The following is a 17,323-nucleotide window of genomic DNA, read 5'->3' as shown; positions in this document are numbered from 1 at the left end:
AGGGATAAGACAATTTTATATATGACTATATTAAAGTTTAATAATAATAGAAAATGTAAAATTTAAAAGTAGAATATAATTGTATGTGCAGGTGGAGAGTGTCGGGGAAATCAGGATGAAGTCAAGATGTAAGATAATAAGTTATTATTTTTAACCACAGCAGATGCCAGAGTTTTGAATCTGATGTGTGCAGCTGACAGAAGCCAGTTGGGGAAGTGCAGCAATGGGGTGGAGTGGACATTGGGCAGATAAAAACAAGTCATGCATCTGCTTTTTTGGATCATTTGAAATGATCAAATCCAGAGCGAGGGCCAGTAAAACCACAGCAAGGAGTTCTGCAAAAAAGAAAATATGAGCTATCTGAGAAGTTTCTGTTTATAAAATCATGTCCATATACAGTCCTGCTGTGTCTAGATTTTTGCTGTTCAAGTCTTCTACAAAAGTGGAGGTTGGTGGTGCTTTTCTTTTGTAGACATCTCTCTGCTCTTCATGTTAGTTTATCCTTTTTCTTTCAAAAGGTGAATCCCAGGATTCAAACCAAGACTAGACATTCAGAGAAATCAATCCTACGGAACACATCTGAGCAACAAGAAACACCTGTTAGTCACATGTTCCAATACTTTTGAATATTTGAAAAATTGACGGGTTCAAACAAAAATGTTTTATGTTGTTAAACACACCTAGATGTAAATATCAGGACATGAAAGATTAAATTCTGATCCATCATCTCATATTCAAACCCATGTAACTTCAGTGTGTGGCAGAAACAAGTCCGTCCCTCTGGTAGTTTCCACAAAAAAGGCCTCTGTTTGAAGTTGTTCCTGCCAAAATCCATTTGTGTTGGAGTGTTTGTGTAGAGCGTGTTGCCATAGCGACTTGGCTGTGCTAGTGCCATTTGGAAACTCAATGCCAAATCACATTATCCCAGTTAATAAAGACGACATCACATCACAAAGATTCCGGTATCATTATATAGATGCTGTAGAAAGTATTTGTATTGGCCTTATTTGGTTCTCAGTCTCCACAGAATGAGGTATTTCCTGTTCTGTTTATTTAGACAGTCTGGGATGCATTGAATTCACTGTACTGTAACTGTACTGTACTGCCACAAACATCTAACAAAGCAAAGAGGTAGATCATTTCTCTTTCTACATAAGAGCCATTAAATTACAACACCGCTCATTTAGCTGTATGTATGTATGTATGTATGTATGTATGTATGTATGTATGTATGTATGTATGTATGTATGTATGTATGTATGTATGTATGTAAGTATTTATGTATGTGTGTGTATGAATGTATGTAAAGTATGTGTGTGTGTATGTGTGTATGTATTTATGTATGTATGTATGTATGTAATTATGTATGTATGTAAGTACTTATGTATGTGTGTATGTATGTATGTAAGTATGTGTGTGTATGTATGTATGTATGTATGTATGTATGTATGTATGTATGTATGTATATATGTATGTGTATGTATGTAAGTATGTGTGTATGTATGTATATGTATGTATGTATGTATGTATGTAAGTATGTGTGTGTGTATTTAAGTATGTATGTATGTGTGTGTGTATGTGTGTATGTATGTAAGTATGTGTGTATGTATGTATGAATGTATGTATGTATGTATGTATGTATGTATGTATGTATGTATGTATGTAAGTATTTATGTATGTATGTGTATGTATGTATGTATGTATGTATGTATGTAAGTATGTGTGTGTATGTATGTATGTATGTATGTATGTATGTAAGTATGTATGTATGTATGTATGTATGTATGTATGTATGTGTGTAAGTATGTATGTATGTATGTATGTATGTATGTATGTATGTAAGTATGTGTGTGTATGTATGTATGTATGTAAGTATGTATGTATGTGTGTGTGTATGTATGTATGTATGTATGTATGTATGTATGTATGTATGTATGTATGTATGTAAGTATGTATGCATGTGTGTGTATGTATGTATGTATGTATGTATGTATGTATGTAAGTATGTGTATGTATGTATGTATGTATGTATGTATGTATGTATGTATGTATGTATGTATGTATGTAAGTATGTATGTATGTGTGTGTGTATGTATATATGTATGTATGTATGTATGTATGTATGTGTGTATTTAAGTATGTATGTATGTGTGTGTGTATGTGTGTATGTATGTAAGTATGTGTGTATGTATGTATGAATGTATGTATGTATGTATGTATGTATGTATGTATGTATGTATGTATGTATGTGTGTGTATGTATGTATGTAAGTATGTGTGTGTATGTGTGTATGTATGTATGTGTGTGTATGTATGTATGTATGTATGTATGTATGTATGTATGTATGTATGTATGTATGTATGTATGTATGTATGTATATGTAAGTATGTATGTATGTATGTATGTATGTATGTAAGTATGTATGTATGTATGTATGTATGTATGTATGTATGTATGTATGTATGTAAGTATGTGTGTGCATGTATGTATGTATGTAAGTATGTATGTATGTGTGTGTATGTATGTATGTAAGTATGTGTGTGTATGTATGTATGTATGTAAGTATGTATGTATGTGTGTGTATGTATGTATGTAAGTATGTGTGTGTATGTGTGTATGTATGTATGTATGTATGTGTGTACAGTATGTATGTATGTGTATGTATATGTATGTATGTATGTATGTATGTATGTATGTATGTATGTATGTACAGTATGTATGTATGTATGTGTGTGTACTGTATGTATGTATGTAAGTATGTGTGTGTGTATGTGTGTATGTATGTATGTATGTATGTATGTATGTATGTGTATGTATATGTATGTATGTATGTATGTATGTATGTATGTATGTATGTATGTATGTATGTCTGTATGTATGTATGCAAGTATGTATGTATGTATGTATGTATGTATGTATGTATGTATGTATGTATGTATGTATGTATGTATGTATATTTGAGCGGATCATTGGGTTCTCGATTGAAAACGAAATAAGAAACTAAGAACATTAATCAGAACTTCCTCTTTAACTACTTCCCCTGATTTGAATTCAAGGATTGCAAGCTTCCCTGGAACCCACTGCAACGTCATTAGAAGCGAGGAGGGGGTGCTTACAATGATTGTTTTCAGTATAAAGAAGGTTTGCTTTACTGGGGCCCCAGTCCCTTCTGGTCCCCCTTCAGTCTAACTATGGCATGGACAAGAGCAGCGATGCAAAGCAGAGCTTTTGTTAGAAGTCACAGCTCAGTTTTTGGGTTGCCAGGGAGGATCGAGTCGCAATTCCTTTCACCTCTGCACCAGGACTGTGTAGATTTCAACTAAATCTCAAACATGCTGCAGATTATGCTGAAATGTTTCGTTCTCTTCATCCTCCAAACAGGTACGTTAACACAGATGGCAGTAAAGTGAAGTAGAAATTATGTTTAGTTTAGAATGAACATGAACATTCTTTATATAAGAACACGATTTTTTAAAAAGATTTATTTATAATGTTATATGTGGCAAGTAATCAAACTGAATACATAAACAAGTCATCAAACAAACAACATTACAAAATACAATATTATTATATAGCTTTATGTAAAAGTGAAGTAAAGGAAGCAAAAAAAAAAAAAAAAAAAAAAAAAACGAGGCTCCTGGAGTCTCACTAAACCAGTAATTCAGTGAAATGAGGGAGTCTGGAGGTTTACTCTTAGATCAGTGTATTATATGGAGATCTCTATGGATATGTGGAGATATCTGTGTTTATCACGAGATTCTGAGATCTGGTCACACTTAAGCTCTCAGAGGTTATTGTCTGGAATGCAAAGAGTGATCATGTGACCAGCGCTCGCTATCTTAGACTCTTCTTCTATATCTGGAGTCAACAGTGACTAAAATAATCGGCCCCAGACCTTTATAATATTTAAATGATAGAGTTACTGTAGAATTCAGATGGAGATATTATAGTGTTTCACAATGCATTAATCCTGAGTTATTGTGGCTGAGGGGTTAACTGTCAGTACCAGTCCCAATCCCAGATAAGTCAAGTCAAGAAGTACACAGTGACATGAGACAACATTTCTCCAGGATCAGGGTGCTACATAAAACAAAGACAGAGCTTAAGGACTTAGTAAGTTAGTCCTAGATACATAAAGTGCAACTGTGCAACCTGGTGTAAACAGTGCAGGACAAAAGACAATACAAACAATACAAACACTACAGGACAAATACACAAAATAGCACTGACCAATGTGCATTCTGTATTTCATGCAGTACATTAGAGGATTCTGAACAAATAAAATGTGAGAGTTTCATCAGGTATCTGACGTAAAATCTGCGACAAATTCATATATGCGGATCAAATGAACTGCTGTGGCGACACTGAACAACAACAACATATATGGGACACTGTATTTATTCACTCAGGGCTGTTGATGCTGCAAAAAGTCAAATGAAAAGAAGGTTGCAGCAGGGTGTAGGAACATACAATGTGAAACAAGGTCAGATGATAAAGAGCCAGGATTCATTGTTAACCCTGAGGAATGTAGGAGCAGTGTGAAACCTCTGACTACATACACTATGGGCTGAGTTCATCATCACCATGGGAACTTTCATCATCACCTTCTTTGATGGAGGTTGATCACGATATCAGATCATGCTTAGAACATGTTTCCCTGATGAGAAATAACTCTAAAAATACAGTCAATTTCAGTCGGTCTCTATCAGAAGAGAAAGTCTGCTCATAGGTAGTATATACATGAAAACTACTTCACTGGTTCAGTGCAGCAGATGTCTGTGACGATCTCACACCTTCCTCAGTATCAGGTGATGACTGCTCTCTGGAGATTACCCCCTCAAGAGCAGTGGTGAGGTTTGGAGAAGCAGTGTCGGTCATCTGTATGGCGTCCCGGCCTGTGCGTGTGTTAGGATGGGAATCAGCCATCGGGGCGTCATACACTCAGCGTGACCTTTCAGTCCAGTGGCAAGTGGACAGCTTGATCGACTGGATTGAGGAGCCGATCTGCTACGGAGTTTTCTTCACTGCACCCAGACAGTGTGAAGAGAAGCTCAACCTTGTTCTATACAGTATGATCAAACACCACAAACATGTATTATTGCTTTGATCACTTGACTTTATCTATAGAGATAAGAAGTGACCATGTTACGTTTTGATTTACCAGAAACTCCAGACAGCATCTCCATCAGCTTGGTGAACCACACCGGAGCCATGGTGGAAGGCAGAGAGTATCAGCTGCTGTGTGAGGTACAGAACATCGCACCAGTCCAGTACCTCACGCTGAGATGGTACAGAGGACAGACTGAAGTTTATAATAACACCTTCTCTGAGCTGTCACCTGCCACCCCAGTCCAAGTGTCTTCTACCCTGCTGATCACACCAAGCAAAGCAGAGGATGGAGCTCCATACAGCTGTGAGGCGGCACTGGAACTGGGACTGGAAGGACCTCAACCGTCTCCCAGAGTGAAATCAGAGCCCCTCAACATTAACGTTCACTGTAAGAGTCCCACAGCAGCAGTGTCTACAGCACTGTCAGTATCGTTGTTCTGTGAGAAGATGAGGTGAGAATGATCATGATTATTTCTCCTCAGACCCTCCGGACTCGTTCGAACCACAGCAGGAGGTTGTCGAGCTTGATGACGGCGATAAGATCACTTTGAATTGCTCAGTAGGAGGAAATCCACCACCTCTGTACAGTTGGAGCTCACTTCACCTGCAGGAGACTGATGATAATCAGGCGCTCTTCACAGCTTCCTCCTCAGGCACTTACACCTGTACTGCGTACAATTTACTGGGCAAATCGAGCAAGGAGTTCATCATCAAACTCAAATCCAAAGGTACGAGGCTCAGGACACACACAATATGGTACAACAGACCGGCGGTGCTCCTTCGTATTTTTTGTGCTAACACGATAAGATAAGATCTATGTGATGTCACTGAAACTGTTATACTGACTTTATATAAAAGTAATAAATGTTAAGAAATTTTGAAAAATAACTCGATGATAAATGTTGCACACACAGCACACAAGCGCTTCACCGTACACACTGTCCAGGAGACTATTCACCTTTACACGCAACAATGAAAAAGATTCATGTGTTTTTAATAAATAAGTACATTGATATATTGACGTGTCTTTTCCTTTCTGCAGGTGTTTAGTTTCACTCGTCTTCATCGTGTTTAAACTGGATGGAGTTACAGATGGTATGTGTGTCTCTGCCTTCTAAAAACATTACACTTTTCCAGTAGAAGAGAATGACACTGCAGTGTGTCTGAGCTGCTCTACTGACACTCCGTCCTTTCGGGTGTGAAGACGTCTGACGTCCAAACCTCCCAGAGCCTGTTATTATTTTTCCACATATAAATCTTCCAGTTTCCCCTGTGATGATCACATCCCTGAATATCTCTAACATGGTGTCTGTGATAGATGATTTAATGTCTCAATATGTTTAACATTTTAAAACCTATTTTTAAAATAAAATGAGCACATGACCACCAGTCTTTGTGTATTTTATCTGGTAGGAGCTGGCTAAAACTGGCTAAAGGTTTATACACTATATGAACAAACCTTTGTGTTCATCCAGCTACAAGAGCATTAGTGAGATGAGACACTGATGGTGTAAGAGTGAGGAGGTCTGGGGTTCAGTCGGTGTTCAGTTTGGTTGAGTCAGAGTCAGGGCTCAGTGCAGGACACTCCAGATCTTCTACTCCAACCTTCACACACCATGTCTTTATGGAGCTCTGTGCATTGTGTACAGGGACATTGTCATGATGGAACATGGGTTGAGTAATGTAAAACTGTAATGCAATAGCTTACAGAGACCTTCGAGAGAACTCTGTGTTTCAATTTAAGAAGTAGAAGATTTGGGTGTGGTGGACGGAGTGCACAAACTTTTGGACATAAAGTATTTTCGACATCTCTAAAAATCACAAAGATTTGCTATACTGTGGCTGGTGAAGTATTGTGGAATGAGGTGTAGATTGAATGAGCTCATGTGCTAAACTGTTTTGTCAGAAGGTAGGAATTAATTTTGTGTAACTGCAGCTCTGACTGGAGTGGAGCTTCCAAATATTGCTGACAAACTGCTATAAAAGCCAAAGCTCCCAGAGACCAATAAAATGACTCAGATCTGCTCGGAGACTGTGGATGTGGCTGACACACTAACAGAAACTTTGTAAGTGGTTTAAAATGTGACGTGATGTTTGTTAATAAATTATAATTAATCATTTTAAAGTATTAACTGTTGGTACATGAGGAATAAAAACTTCAGCATTTGATATCACTAAAAAAGAATAGATTGTTATGTTTATCTCTTTACCTTTACATACACATTTGTAAATTTTATGCCACCCTTGATGGACGGGTTGAAAAGTCCAAATGATATAAAATGCTTTTGTACTTTTGTGTGTTTGATCGAATTTAGTTTCACAGAGGGATTTAGTAGAAGACGCGGAGAATTAAAATCTTCCTGTCACTGGTCAGATTTAAGATGCAAGAGAGGAACAAATCTGTTGCATGTAAATGAACATGAAAAATCAAAAATAAAGAGTTTGTTAAATAATAAAGAAATAAATGCATACCTGAATACTTTGTTTAAATACAGTTTCACTCTAGACACGTTCCAGGGCTGTTCTCTGGTATTTATTTATTTATCTCTTATTTATTGTAGAATAACAAGCTTCCACACATCAGTGCACACAGCATGTGAGCTTGGGGAAGAAGATCACACTGCTTTAGAGTTGGAATCCCAGTTAAGGGGGATTTCAAGCAAAATACTTTTTTTCAGCCATATGATTTGCACTAGCACAGTAATATATAATTATACAGTAATACATTCGAGTAAAAATTAGTTTGCGAGTGTGCAAAATGATTTGGGCTCATGGGTAAGAATTAAACTGTGCCGCGGATGGCAGCCTCAGTGCTTAGCTCCTCAGTGTTTACTCTGTTTTTGTTAGTTTTTCCTGCACTTTGTCAAGGAAATCCGGTCAGTTTCACCAGAGATGAACTGCTGAACATTCGGCAGTACACACCACAAGATCTTTTACCGGTTTTTGAGTATTCTGACGTTTTGCTGCATATAGTAGTTGGCGGAGCGGCTGCGCTGTTTAAGCGCTTCAAGAAGCGCAGACGGGGAAAACGCGCCGGCGCGTTAGTGAAACTTAGACAGCGCGGTTTAAGAACACCGCTGCCAAGCATCCACCTGGCGAACTCCTTCTGCTCAACGGGAAAAATAAGGACTTTTCGAACTCTGCTGTTCTGTTTCACGGAAACCTGGCTGAACGACACCATTCCGGACAGCGCGTTAAGTCTGCCGGGCTTTCAGCTTTTTAGAGCGGACCGTGACGCAGAATCAACGGGGAAATCGCGCGGCGGCGGGACGTGTTTTTACATCAATGAAAGGTGGTGTTCTGATGTAACTGTGTTAAAGAAGATGTGCTGTCCAGATCTGGAAACATTCTTCATTAACTGCAAACCGTTCTATTCGCCGCGGGAGTTTTGCTCGTTCATACTGGTGAGTGTTTACATTCCACCGCAAGCGCACGTGAGCTCGGCACTACAGACACTCGCTGATCTGATCACAGAGAGTGAGCAACAACACCCGGACTCTGTACTAATAATTCTTGGGGACTTTAATAAAGCGATTCTCTCACGTGAATTGCCTAAATACAGACAGCATGTTACATGTCCCACCAGAGACAGTAACACACTGGATCACTGCTACACAACAATAAGGGATGCATATCACTCTGTCCCACGGGCAGATCTGGGACTTTCTGATCACTGTTTAGTTCATCTCATACCGACCTACAGGCAGAAACTGAAAACAGCTAAACCTGTATTAAGGACTGTAAAAAGATGGACTAAGGAAGCAGAGCAGGATTTACAAGCTTGTTTCTCGCTCACTGATTGGACTGTTTTTGAAGATGCTGCCACCGACCTGGATGAGCTCACAGAGACTGTAACATCATATATTAGTTTCTGTGAGGATTTGTGTATTCCTACCAGGACTCACTTAACTTACAACAACGATAAACCATGGTTCACTGCAAAACTCAGCCAGCTCCGTCAGGCCAAAGTGGATGCTCACAAGAATGGGGATAGGGTCTTGTACAAACAGGCCAAATACACACTAGAAAGGGAGATCAGAGTAGCAAAGAGAAACTATTCTGAAAAGCTACGGGCTCAGTTTGCCTCTAACGACTCAGCTTCAGTGTGGAAAGGTCTGAAAGCCATCACCAACTATACGACACCATCCCCCAGCACTGTGGTGAATCAACAACTGGCAGACGACCTGAACGAGTTCTACTGTAGGTTTGAAAAAGCCCAATTTTCACCTCCTGTAACCCTTGACTCCAACACACCTAAAATTCAGTTCAGTGAAGATGAGGTGTGTCAGGTCTTTAAGAAGAACAAAAGGAGAAAGGCACCAGACCCAGACAGTGTTTCACCAGCCTGTCTGAAAACCTGTGCTGATCAACTGGCCCCCATCTTTACTCGGATATTCAACACATCACTGGAGCTGTGTGAAGTCCCCTCATGCTTCAAAAGGTCCACCATCATCCCCGTCCCAAAGAAACCCAAAATTACCGGACTAAATGACTACAGACCTGTGGCCCTAACATCTGTGGTCATGAAATCATTTGAAAGACTGGTTCTGGCTTATCTGTAGGACATTACTGGACCCTTACTGGACCCTCTGCAGTTTGCCTACAGGGCAAACAGGTCTGTGAATGATGCAGTCAATATGGGACTGCATTATGTTCTGCAGCATGTGGACAGACCAGGGACTTATGTGAGGGTCCTGTTTGTGGACTTCAGCTCTGCTTTCAACACCATCATCCCATCACTCCTTCAGCCCAAGTTATCCCAGCTATCCGTGCCCTCCTCTGTCTGTCAGTGGATCACCAGCTTTCTCACAGACAGGCAGCAGCTAGTGCGACTGGGGTTTCCCCAGTCGCACTAGCTGCTGCCTGTCAAATCCAGCACCCGCACCATCAGCACTGGCGCCCCCCAGGGCTGTGTTCTCTCCCCACTGCTCTTCTCCCTGTACACGAATGACTGCACCTCTCATGACCCCTCTGTCAAGCTCCTGAAGTTTGCAGACGACACCACACTGATCGGCCTCATCCAGGACAGTGACGAGTCTGCTTACAGACTGGAGGTGGAACGGCTGGCTGTCTGGTGCAGCCTTAACAACCTGGAGCTGAACACGCTCAAGACAGTGGAGATGATCGTGGACTTCAGGAGAAACCCCCCTGCTCTCCCCCCACTCACCATCATGGACAGCATTGTGACAGCAGTGGAGTCATTCAGATTCCTGGGAACCACAATCTCCCAGGACCTGAAGTGGGACATTCACATTGACTCCATTGTGAAAAAGGCTCAGCAGAGGTTGTACTTCCTTCGCCAGCTGAAGAAGTTCAACCTGCCACAGGATCTGCTGAAACAGTTCTACACTGCAATAATTGAATCCATCCTCTGCACTTCAGTGACTGTTTGGTTTAGCTCAGCCACCCAATCCGACCTCAGGAGACTACAGAGGGTAGTTCGGACTGCTGAGCGAATCATTGGCACAACTCTACCCACACTCCAAGACCTGTACTTCTCCAGAGTGTGCAAAAGGGCAAAGAAAATCACTCTGGACCCCTCACATCCAGCACACTTACTATTTGAACTGTTGCCATCTGGCCGACGCTACAGAGCCCTGTGTACCAAAACGACCAGATATAGGAACAGTTTCTTCCCTCAGGCAATACATCTGATGAACACTTAACATACATCTGATGGACACCTAACATACACAGAACAATACCTATTCTTACATTGTCTGCAAGTATGCATTTATATTTTATTTTGCACATCTATATTTGAATTTGCACATCTTTACTTTAATTTGCACACTTATATTACAATTTGCACATACAACTGTCTATTATTTATATGTTCATGTCTTACCATTGCTACATGTTTACACTGTGGAGCTCCTGTACTAGAAAAAATTCCTTGTATGTGGAAACATACTTGGCAATAAAGACCTTTCTGATTCTGATTCTAAGTGTGACTGGAGTCATGAATCGTAACAACTACAACTCCCTCATGTAGCGACGTGAAATTCAGGTGACACTGCACATATTTGGCTTTTTTCCTTACGTCATACTTGTTTGGCCATATTTAAAACTTCTGTCTCTGTGACAGAAAACGAGACGGATAAACCTCCATAAAAGAAACCGAAAACAGCAGCAAAGCGTAACGTTAATTTTGTTTGTGGTGAAGAATCCACATTAAAAAACGGATGAACTGGTGAAACAATTCATCACAGCCACATTAATAGGGCACGGATGTGGATGTCAACAAGTAATCCTCAAAATCATCCAAGAGGCACATAGACCATTAAAATCCAATTAAACATCGCCGACCTTATAACTAAAGAAGAAATGCCTTTTATTAATCTACACAAGAATAACGGTGTTGACATCAATTCAACATTTAGTCAGATGTCAGATGTGCTGAAATGATCAGACAGATTATAGAAAACATCAGGGACAGACTAGCTGTAATAATAATCCTGAAATAATTCAGGATGCTCCTTATCTTCATGATCTTGTTAACAGGTTAAAATCACTTTTAAGACTTTAAAGCAGGTGAAATGTTATTTGAAGCGCAAGAGATAATCCAGTATAAATGTCAGCAGACTTTATTTCAGTTCTTGCTGGTTGTGTTGTTATAGTACTGCATTATTGTTGTTTATGATAAAACTTAAATTCTTGGTAGTTCATTTTATAACAATCCTTCTGTGCAGCATAGAAATATCATGTAAGTGCTCAAGGAAAGTACATCAAATTTACAAAATACTTTATTTCCACCATTGTTCAGGATATTAGAGAGTTTTATTGTATTGTAAAGTTGAAAATTTCAGCTGTTGCCTGTGAAAAAGAAACTTATTCTTTTTTTTTCATCTTTTTAAACTTTAATTTTATTAAACCTGAAACATATTTTGGAAAGAAAAAAAAAGTTAATTTTTAGGTGTTACGAAAATCAAGTGTTTTCATTAAGCAGTCACTTAGTCCCTGTGTTGAATGCAAACGAAAGTGATATATTCATGTTATTCCTTATAATGATCCTGTGCACCTAAATTTTTGTCACAAGTTCCCCGTAAAAAAAGAGTAGAGTAATAGTAGAGCGACTCAGATGTACAGTACCAGCTCAAACTCTTCCCTTTTAAAGCAGGCCTCAGCAAGTCGTTAACATTTCTGAAGCACACAGACAGAATACAGATGTGTTTTAGGTCAATGTTTAGACAGTTAAACTTACTGAACATTCATTTGGTTTTCCAAGTCAGACAGAACATGCAGGATGGGACAGGAAGTGGGTGTGGCAATGAATATTGTGTATAAAAAAACAATACATAAGACATAGAAATATAAAACATAAGGCTACTTTCTCCCATCCATTGTTCCGCTTTGTTCATCTTACTGGACAGGAGTGTTACACTTACAGTATTATGGGCTGTCAGGGCTGTCAGGCCCATAGTAAGTTGGATGATACCATGGCAACAGTTCAGGCTTTCTTTCATATATGTGACAATACTGTTTGTGTCAGACAATTTGTTAGAAATGTAAAATTATACATTTTTTGTTTATAAAATTGTTGAATAAAAGTATCTTCATCGTCTCAGTCGGACTGAGCATGAGCGCCAGTTCACTACAGCATCACTACTGCTCCTGTGATACTGCGTAATGGTGCTTTATTCAACAGGAAGTGGGACAAAGGAAATGTGTTGAAATCCACTGACAGAGTTGATCCAAGGGAAATAGCTAAAAATAAAAGACAATATAAATGAAAGTGAAATCTTCATGTTCACATTAACTCCACAGTGTCAATAGCAGTGTTTCTCTCCTCTGTCAGTCACGTCACGTTAAAAACAGACAAGAATTCTCGTTTTTCACTGGTTGCTGCACCAGAATCTGAACAGTGTTAAAACAGTGCAACGCCACCCGTGAACTCATTTGGTGACTGAAACCAACTCTTCACCTTCCTCTTTCTGAGCTGATGAGGACGGCATCATATTGTGATTAGCAGAGGCTCCAGAGCGGCTTTTCCTGAATTTGTCTGTAGTAAAAGCTATAATCAGGATAACAGCTAAAAGTAATCCGAGTCCCAAAACAATGGCCAGAATGGTGTAGTCACGATCTGTTAGAAAACAAAAAAAGTTAAAAGTCAGTGTTACACCAACTGAGAAAAAAAAATTAGAAATTGTTAATGTTATGAGTTATTTAAAGTTCTAATCAATGTCATTCACAAACAAAAGTCTCAACTGAAAACAAAGATCCATGTTGCAATTTACATTTTATAAACTAATTTAATAAGCGAACGTAACGAGCACTAAATGAAATTTTGTTGAAACGAGAAATATTTAATACTCACTTCTAAATCTGATAATGAACAGTTTCTCTGCTTGGCCATATCTGTTTGTGGCAGTGCATATGTAGTTTCCAGGAGAAGAAACGGACAATGAGGATGATCCAACTTTCTTTTCCAGATGTGGTCCCTCCCAGATGTGTTCAGAAGGAGGTTTTGCTGAGTTAGAACAGTTTAACTTGATTTCCCCATCTACAGCTTCTATAATCTCTGTGTCTTCTGAGAACAATGGCTTGTCTGAATACAGAAAAAGACAAGGCTTTTCAGAGTTACTCTACAATACAAACATAAGGATCTAATCAGAAAATGGAAAAAAGGAAATAGAAGTTAAGGAGGAAGTAAAAGGTCACAAGGCTTATAGACTCAGGATGCATTAAACTCTGTTAGACCTAATGCTAATATCTAAGGCATAAGCATTAGAAAGATCAGTTAGTGAGGTTATAAAAAGGTTCTCACACTTTGGGTGACTTCCTGAAAATAAACCTCATCAGTTTCCTGAAAGTCAGCTTTTTATATATGTGTGTTGCCTGAAGCACTTGAAACTAATACTGTACGTATGATTACTAGTTACTAAGTGACCTTCATGAAAATTAACCGATTCTATATTTTTGAAGGCAAAAAGAATAATCATTCATAGTCACAAACGTTCTACTGGCTTCAAGTAACTTAAAACAATATTTAATCATCATTGAAACTGCATGTGCTAAACTCAGAACTAATCATTTAGAGTGTGTGTGTGTGTGTGTGTGTGTGTGTGTGGTGATGTATAGTTTGGATGACAGAATATCGTATCTTACAGTGTACTTCAATCTGGAAAGGATCTGACTTCATTGTAGGAGGTGGCTCTGGTCCATCTGGTCCCAGTTCCAGCTTCGCCTCACACCAGTATGTGACTCCATCATCCTCTCTGCTGGGCTTGATACTGAGTTCAATAGATTTGTTCACTGGAGTGATGCTGACTTCATTAAAGGTGGTACTGTTCACAATAATCTGTTGTTTGTACCACGTGACGCTAAGGTACTGAACTGGAGCAACATTTTGAACGTCACAACGAAGTGAACAAATTTCCCCCTCCATTACAGGCATTGGAAGACTTTTAACCAACAATGAATCTGGAAGCTCTGTGGAGTAGAAATATATCAGTACAAAACAATTAAACAAAGCTGTCCATTCACTGGTGGCCACTTTTGAGCCATTATTTGGATGAACAGCCCCTTTATAAGACTAGACAGAGCAGATGAGCCCCATGGTGTCCGTGATATACAATGCAAATCTAGGAATGTTAGTTATTTTCTCCAACTTCGTTTTATTGTCTAAAATGCCACATCATAAATAGTTTTAGAGCAAAGTCATTTTAAAGGCAACAATGCTAAAGAGGAAAAAAAAACAGTAACTTACTGTAAATAGTAATACTGAGTGACTCCATTTTTTGAATGTTAATGAAGTTAATGAAGCATATTGGCCTTATATCCCACGTTGTAAGCCTCTCCACTGTCCAGGTGAGGAAACTGACATCTTTTTCCATATTTGTCGCTCCTTGTGAGGCTTCCCAGCCCATTCCATTATGGGTGTTGGTAGTGGAGCAGTTAGCTGAGGCTTTAGCACCATATTCCACCACCAGCTTTGAGGGTGTGATCACCAAGGGTCCATCAGCAGCTGGAACACAATGAAGAACAGATGTGGAATGATAGTCATTATGGACAAGTTTCTTCAAGTACTAAATAAACATAAAATAAAATCGTATAGAATCAGCTCCAGAATTATTGGCACCCTTGGGTAAAAACCTGTATAAGAAAAAAAAATCTTTGTGGTTATTTGGTTTAATCTCACACGGAAGATTAAGAGAGACATAAACCTTTAATTGAAGTTTGTTTATTATAAGAGTGTTTAACAATCTCAGTGTCTATAACCCACTACAGTATACAGCAGGCCAGTAGGTTACAGCCTTACACAGCATTCAGAAGAAATAAAAGCTCTCAGATCTTACCTGTAAGAATAAAACACACTAACAGACACACGATCCGAAAGAAACCGACAGCTACCATGATGGACATCAGTGTAATAGTTTATAAACACAATCCCTGAATCAGAGCTCAAAACGACTCCGAACCGAGTGTTCAGACAAATGAAACTATTCCTCTAACAGATCATACGTCTCTCTGTAGGGACCGTCTGAAAACTACAACAAGTAATTAAACACGTCCAATTGTCCAAAAGACATTGGTTTGAATTTACTTTTTATATTTAAACAAACAAAATCGTTTAAAAACACACGTTTCTACAATGGAAAGTTTGCATTAAGCTCATGATGTGATTTTCCTTCCTTTATAATAATACTGTACGGTGTGTGTTTCACTGTCCAGAGGGTTTATTGTTTATCTAGGAGTCAGACAAAGTGTTTAAAGTGAGATTTTATTTTCTATTGATGCTGGTAGAACAGATTTTATTTATAGAATCAGACCAAAGATATTATATGATATTCCTCTACTGTGCTTAAGGGACCGTCTGAAAAGTCAAGTGACTTTTTCTATTTAAACATACAAAATCGTTTAAAAACACACGTTTCTATAATCGAAATTGGTGCTGGTGGAACAGATTTTATTTATGGAATCAAAAATTAAGCATGACTTTTATTTTAAGAATTTTTACAAGGAAGTCAAAGATTTCCACAAGATGTCGCCTGTAATCTCCCTTTTACAGCCTTTTACAGTCAGAGCTCTCACTCACGTCGGTGTTTTGTCACGCTCTCCCGCCAAACATCGTATTTCTCACGCAGAAAAAACGTATTAGGGTGATTCTTAGACTATGGGCACTTTTATGTTCTTTGATCATATTTTAAAAAATACATGTTTGATAAATTCTTTCTTCTTTGTCAAACTATCAATAAAAACACCTTTAAAAAAATTTACTACCTTTCTATTATGATATACTTTCCAACCTCCTTATAGGTGCCAAAATCACTGTTTTCTCCTTGTCGCACACCCAGACTTTTAAACTTCAACAATGAAAATACAGATTAAAAATATGACTTATCTGGTAACTATTAATGTACCTGAATTAAACACTAGTAAAATAGGTAAAATACATTATAGTAATTAATATGTGAGACTACTATAAATATTACTTTTTATACAAAATATAGCTGTCACACAGTATTGGTGTCATTTCCACCACAATGCTGTAATGTCCCTTTAAAAAGTTTGTGTGAAAGATTGTTTAGGTGGTTTCTATGGAAACGTTCAGGGACATCAGAGCACATGATGGACTTGGAGGGAATTTTAAATTTTCATCAACAACAAATGAAGAAAAACCAAGGTAAATATTGCTAGATCAGTTAATATATTTATTCTACGTCATTTCCAAACATGCTGTACCTTCAAGGGTGTTTTTAAAAAGCTAAAGATTTTAAGTTAAATAAGAGTATTTTGCATACATCACATGCTAAGTATTAATTCAAAGCTAATCAGTGAAGCTATCTTCCATTTTTTCACAAAAAACTACAGAAATGTCATTTCCACCACACTGCCCTCTGTGGTGGAAAAGACAGCATGTGGTGGAAATGACATTTATGGTTAAAAAGTACAATTGATATAGATTGTGAGAGTAGATTTGTGTAATACGTTTTATATTATAATATATTACAATACTTTTTATATTCATATTATAATATTTTTATTTCTAAATTATATTAATTTTATATTAATTGATTTCGTTTTTTATCTATTTTTAAGATGCCACCTAAGACAACAAAAGAAAGGTCACAGGTCTATAGGAACAAAATAAAAGCTGACCCTATAAAATATGAAGAGAGACTTAAAAGAGACAGGGAGAGATACCTGAGGAAAAAGGAAAAAGGAGTAGTAAAAGCAATTGCAGATCTGTCAAAGCGGGAGCAACGCAAAC

At 38.2% G+C, this 17,323-nt stretch overlaps 2 protein-coding genes across 2 annotated transcripts; one reads left to right on the top strand and one right to left on the bottom strand.

Moving 5' to 3' along the window:
* Nucleotides 1-3,070: 3,070 nt before the first annotated feature.
* On the top strand, nt 3,071-6,492 carry LOC132864049 (cell adhesion molecule 4-like). Its single transcript, XM_060897264.1, has 5 exons — nt 3,071-3,381; nt 4,803-5,069; nt 5,165-5,497; nt 5,592-5,837; nt 6,152-6,492. The coding sequence occupies exons 1-5, from the start codon at nt 3,333-3,335 to the stop codon at nt 6,157-6,159; spliced, it is 903 nt and encodes a 300-aa protein (XP_060753247.1). The 5' UTR covers nt 3,071-3,332; the 3' UTR covers nt 6,160-6,492.
* A 5,231-nt stretch (nt 6,493-11,723) lies between these two features.
* LOC132864091 (intercellular adhesion molecule 1-like) lies at nt 11,724-15,549 on the bottom strand. Its single transcript, XM_060897334.1, has 5 exons — nt 15,408-15,549; nt 14,819-15,076; nt 14,218-14,541; nt 13,427-13,657; nt 11,724-13,192 (listed from the first exon to the last, which is right to left on the bottom strand). Exons 1-5 carry the CDS (start codon nt 15,472-15,474, stop codon nt 13,005-13,007), a joined length of 1,068 nt encoding a protein of 355 aa, XP_060753317.1. The 5' UTR covers nt 15,475-15,549; the 3' UTR covers nt 11,724-13,004.
* Nucleotides 15,550-17,323: the final 1,774 nt, after the last annotated feature.

This window comes from Tachysurus vachellii, chromosome 21 (assembly GCF_030014155.1).
Source record: "Tachysurus vachellii isolate PV-2020 chromosome 21, HZAU_Pvac_v1, whole genome shotgun sequence".
In the NCBI taxonomy this organism is placed as follows: Eukaryota; Metazoa; Chordata; class Actinopteri; order Siluriformes; family Bagridae; genus Tachysurus; species Tachysurus vachellii.
This window is presented reverse-complemented; position numbering and strand designations above follow the sequence as displayed.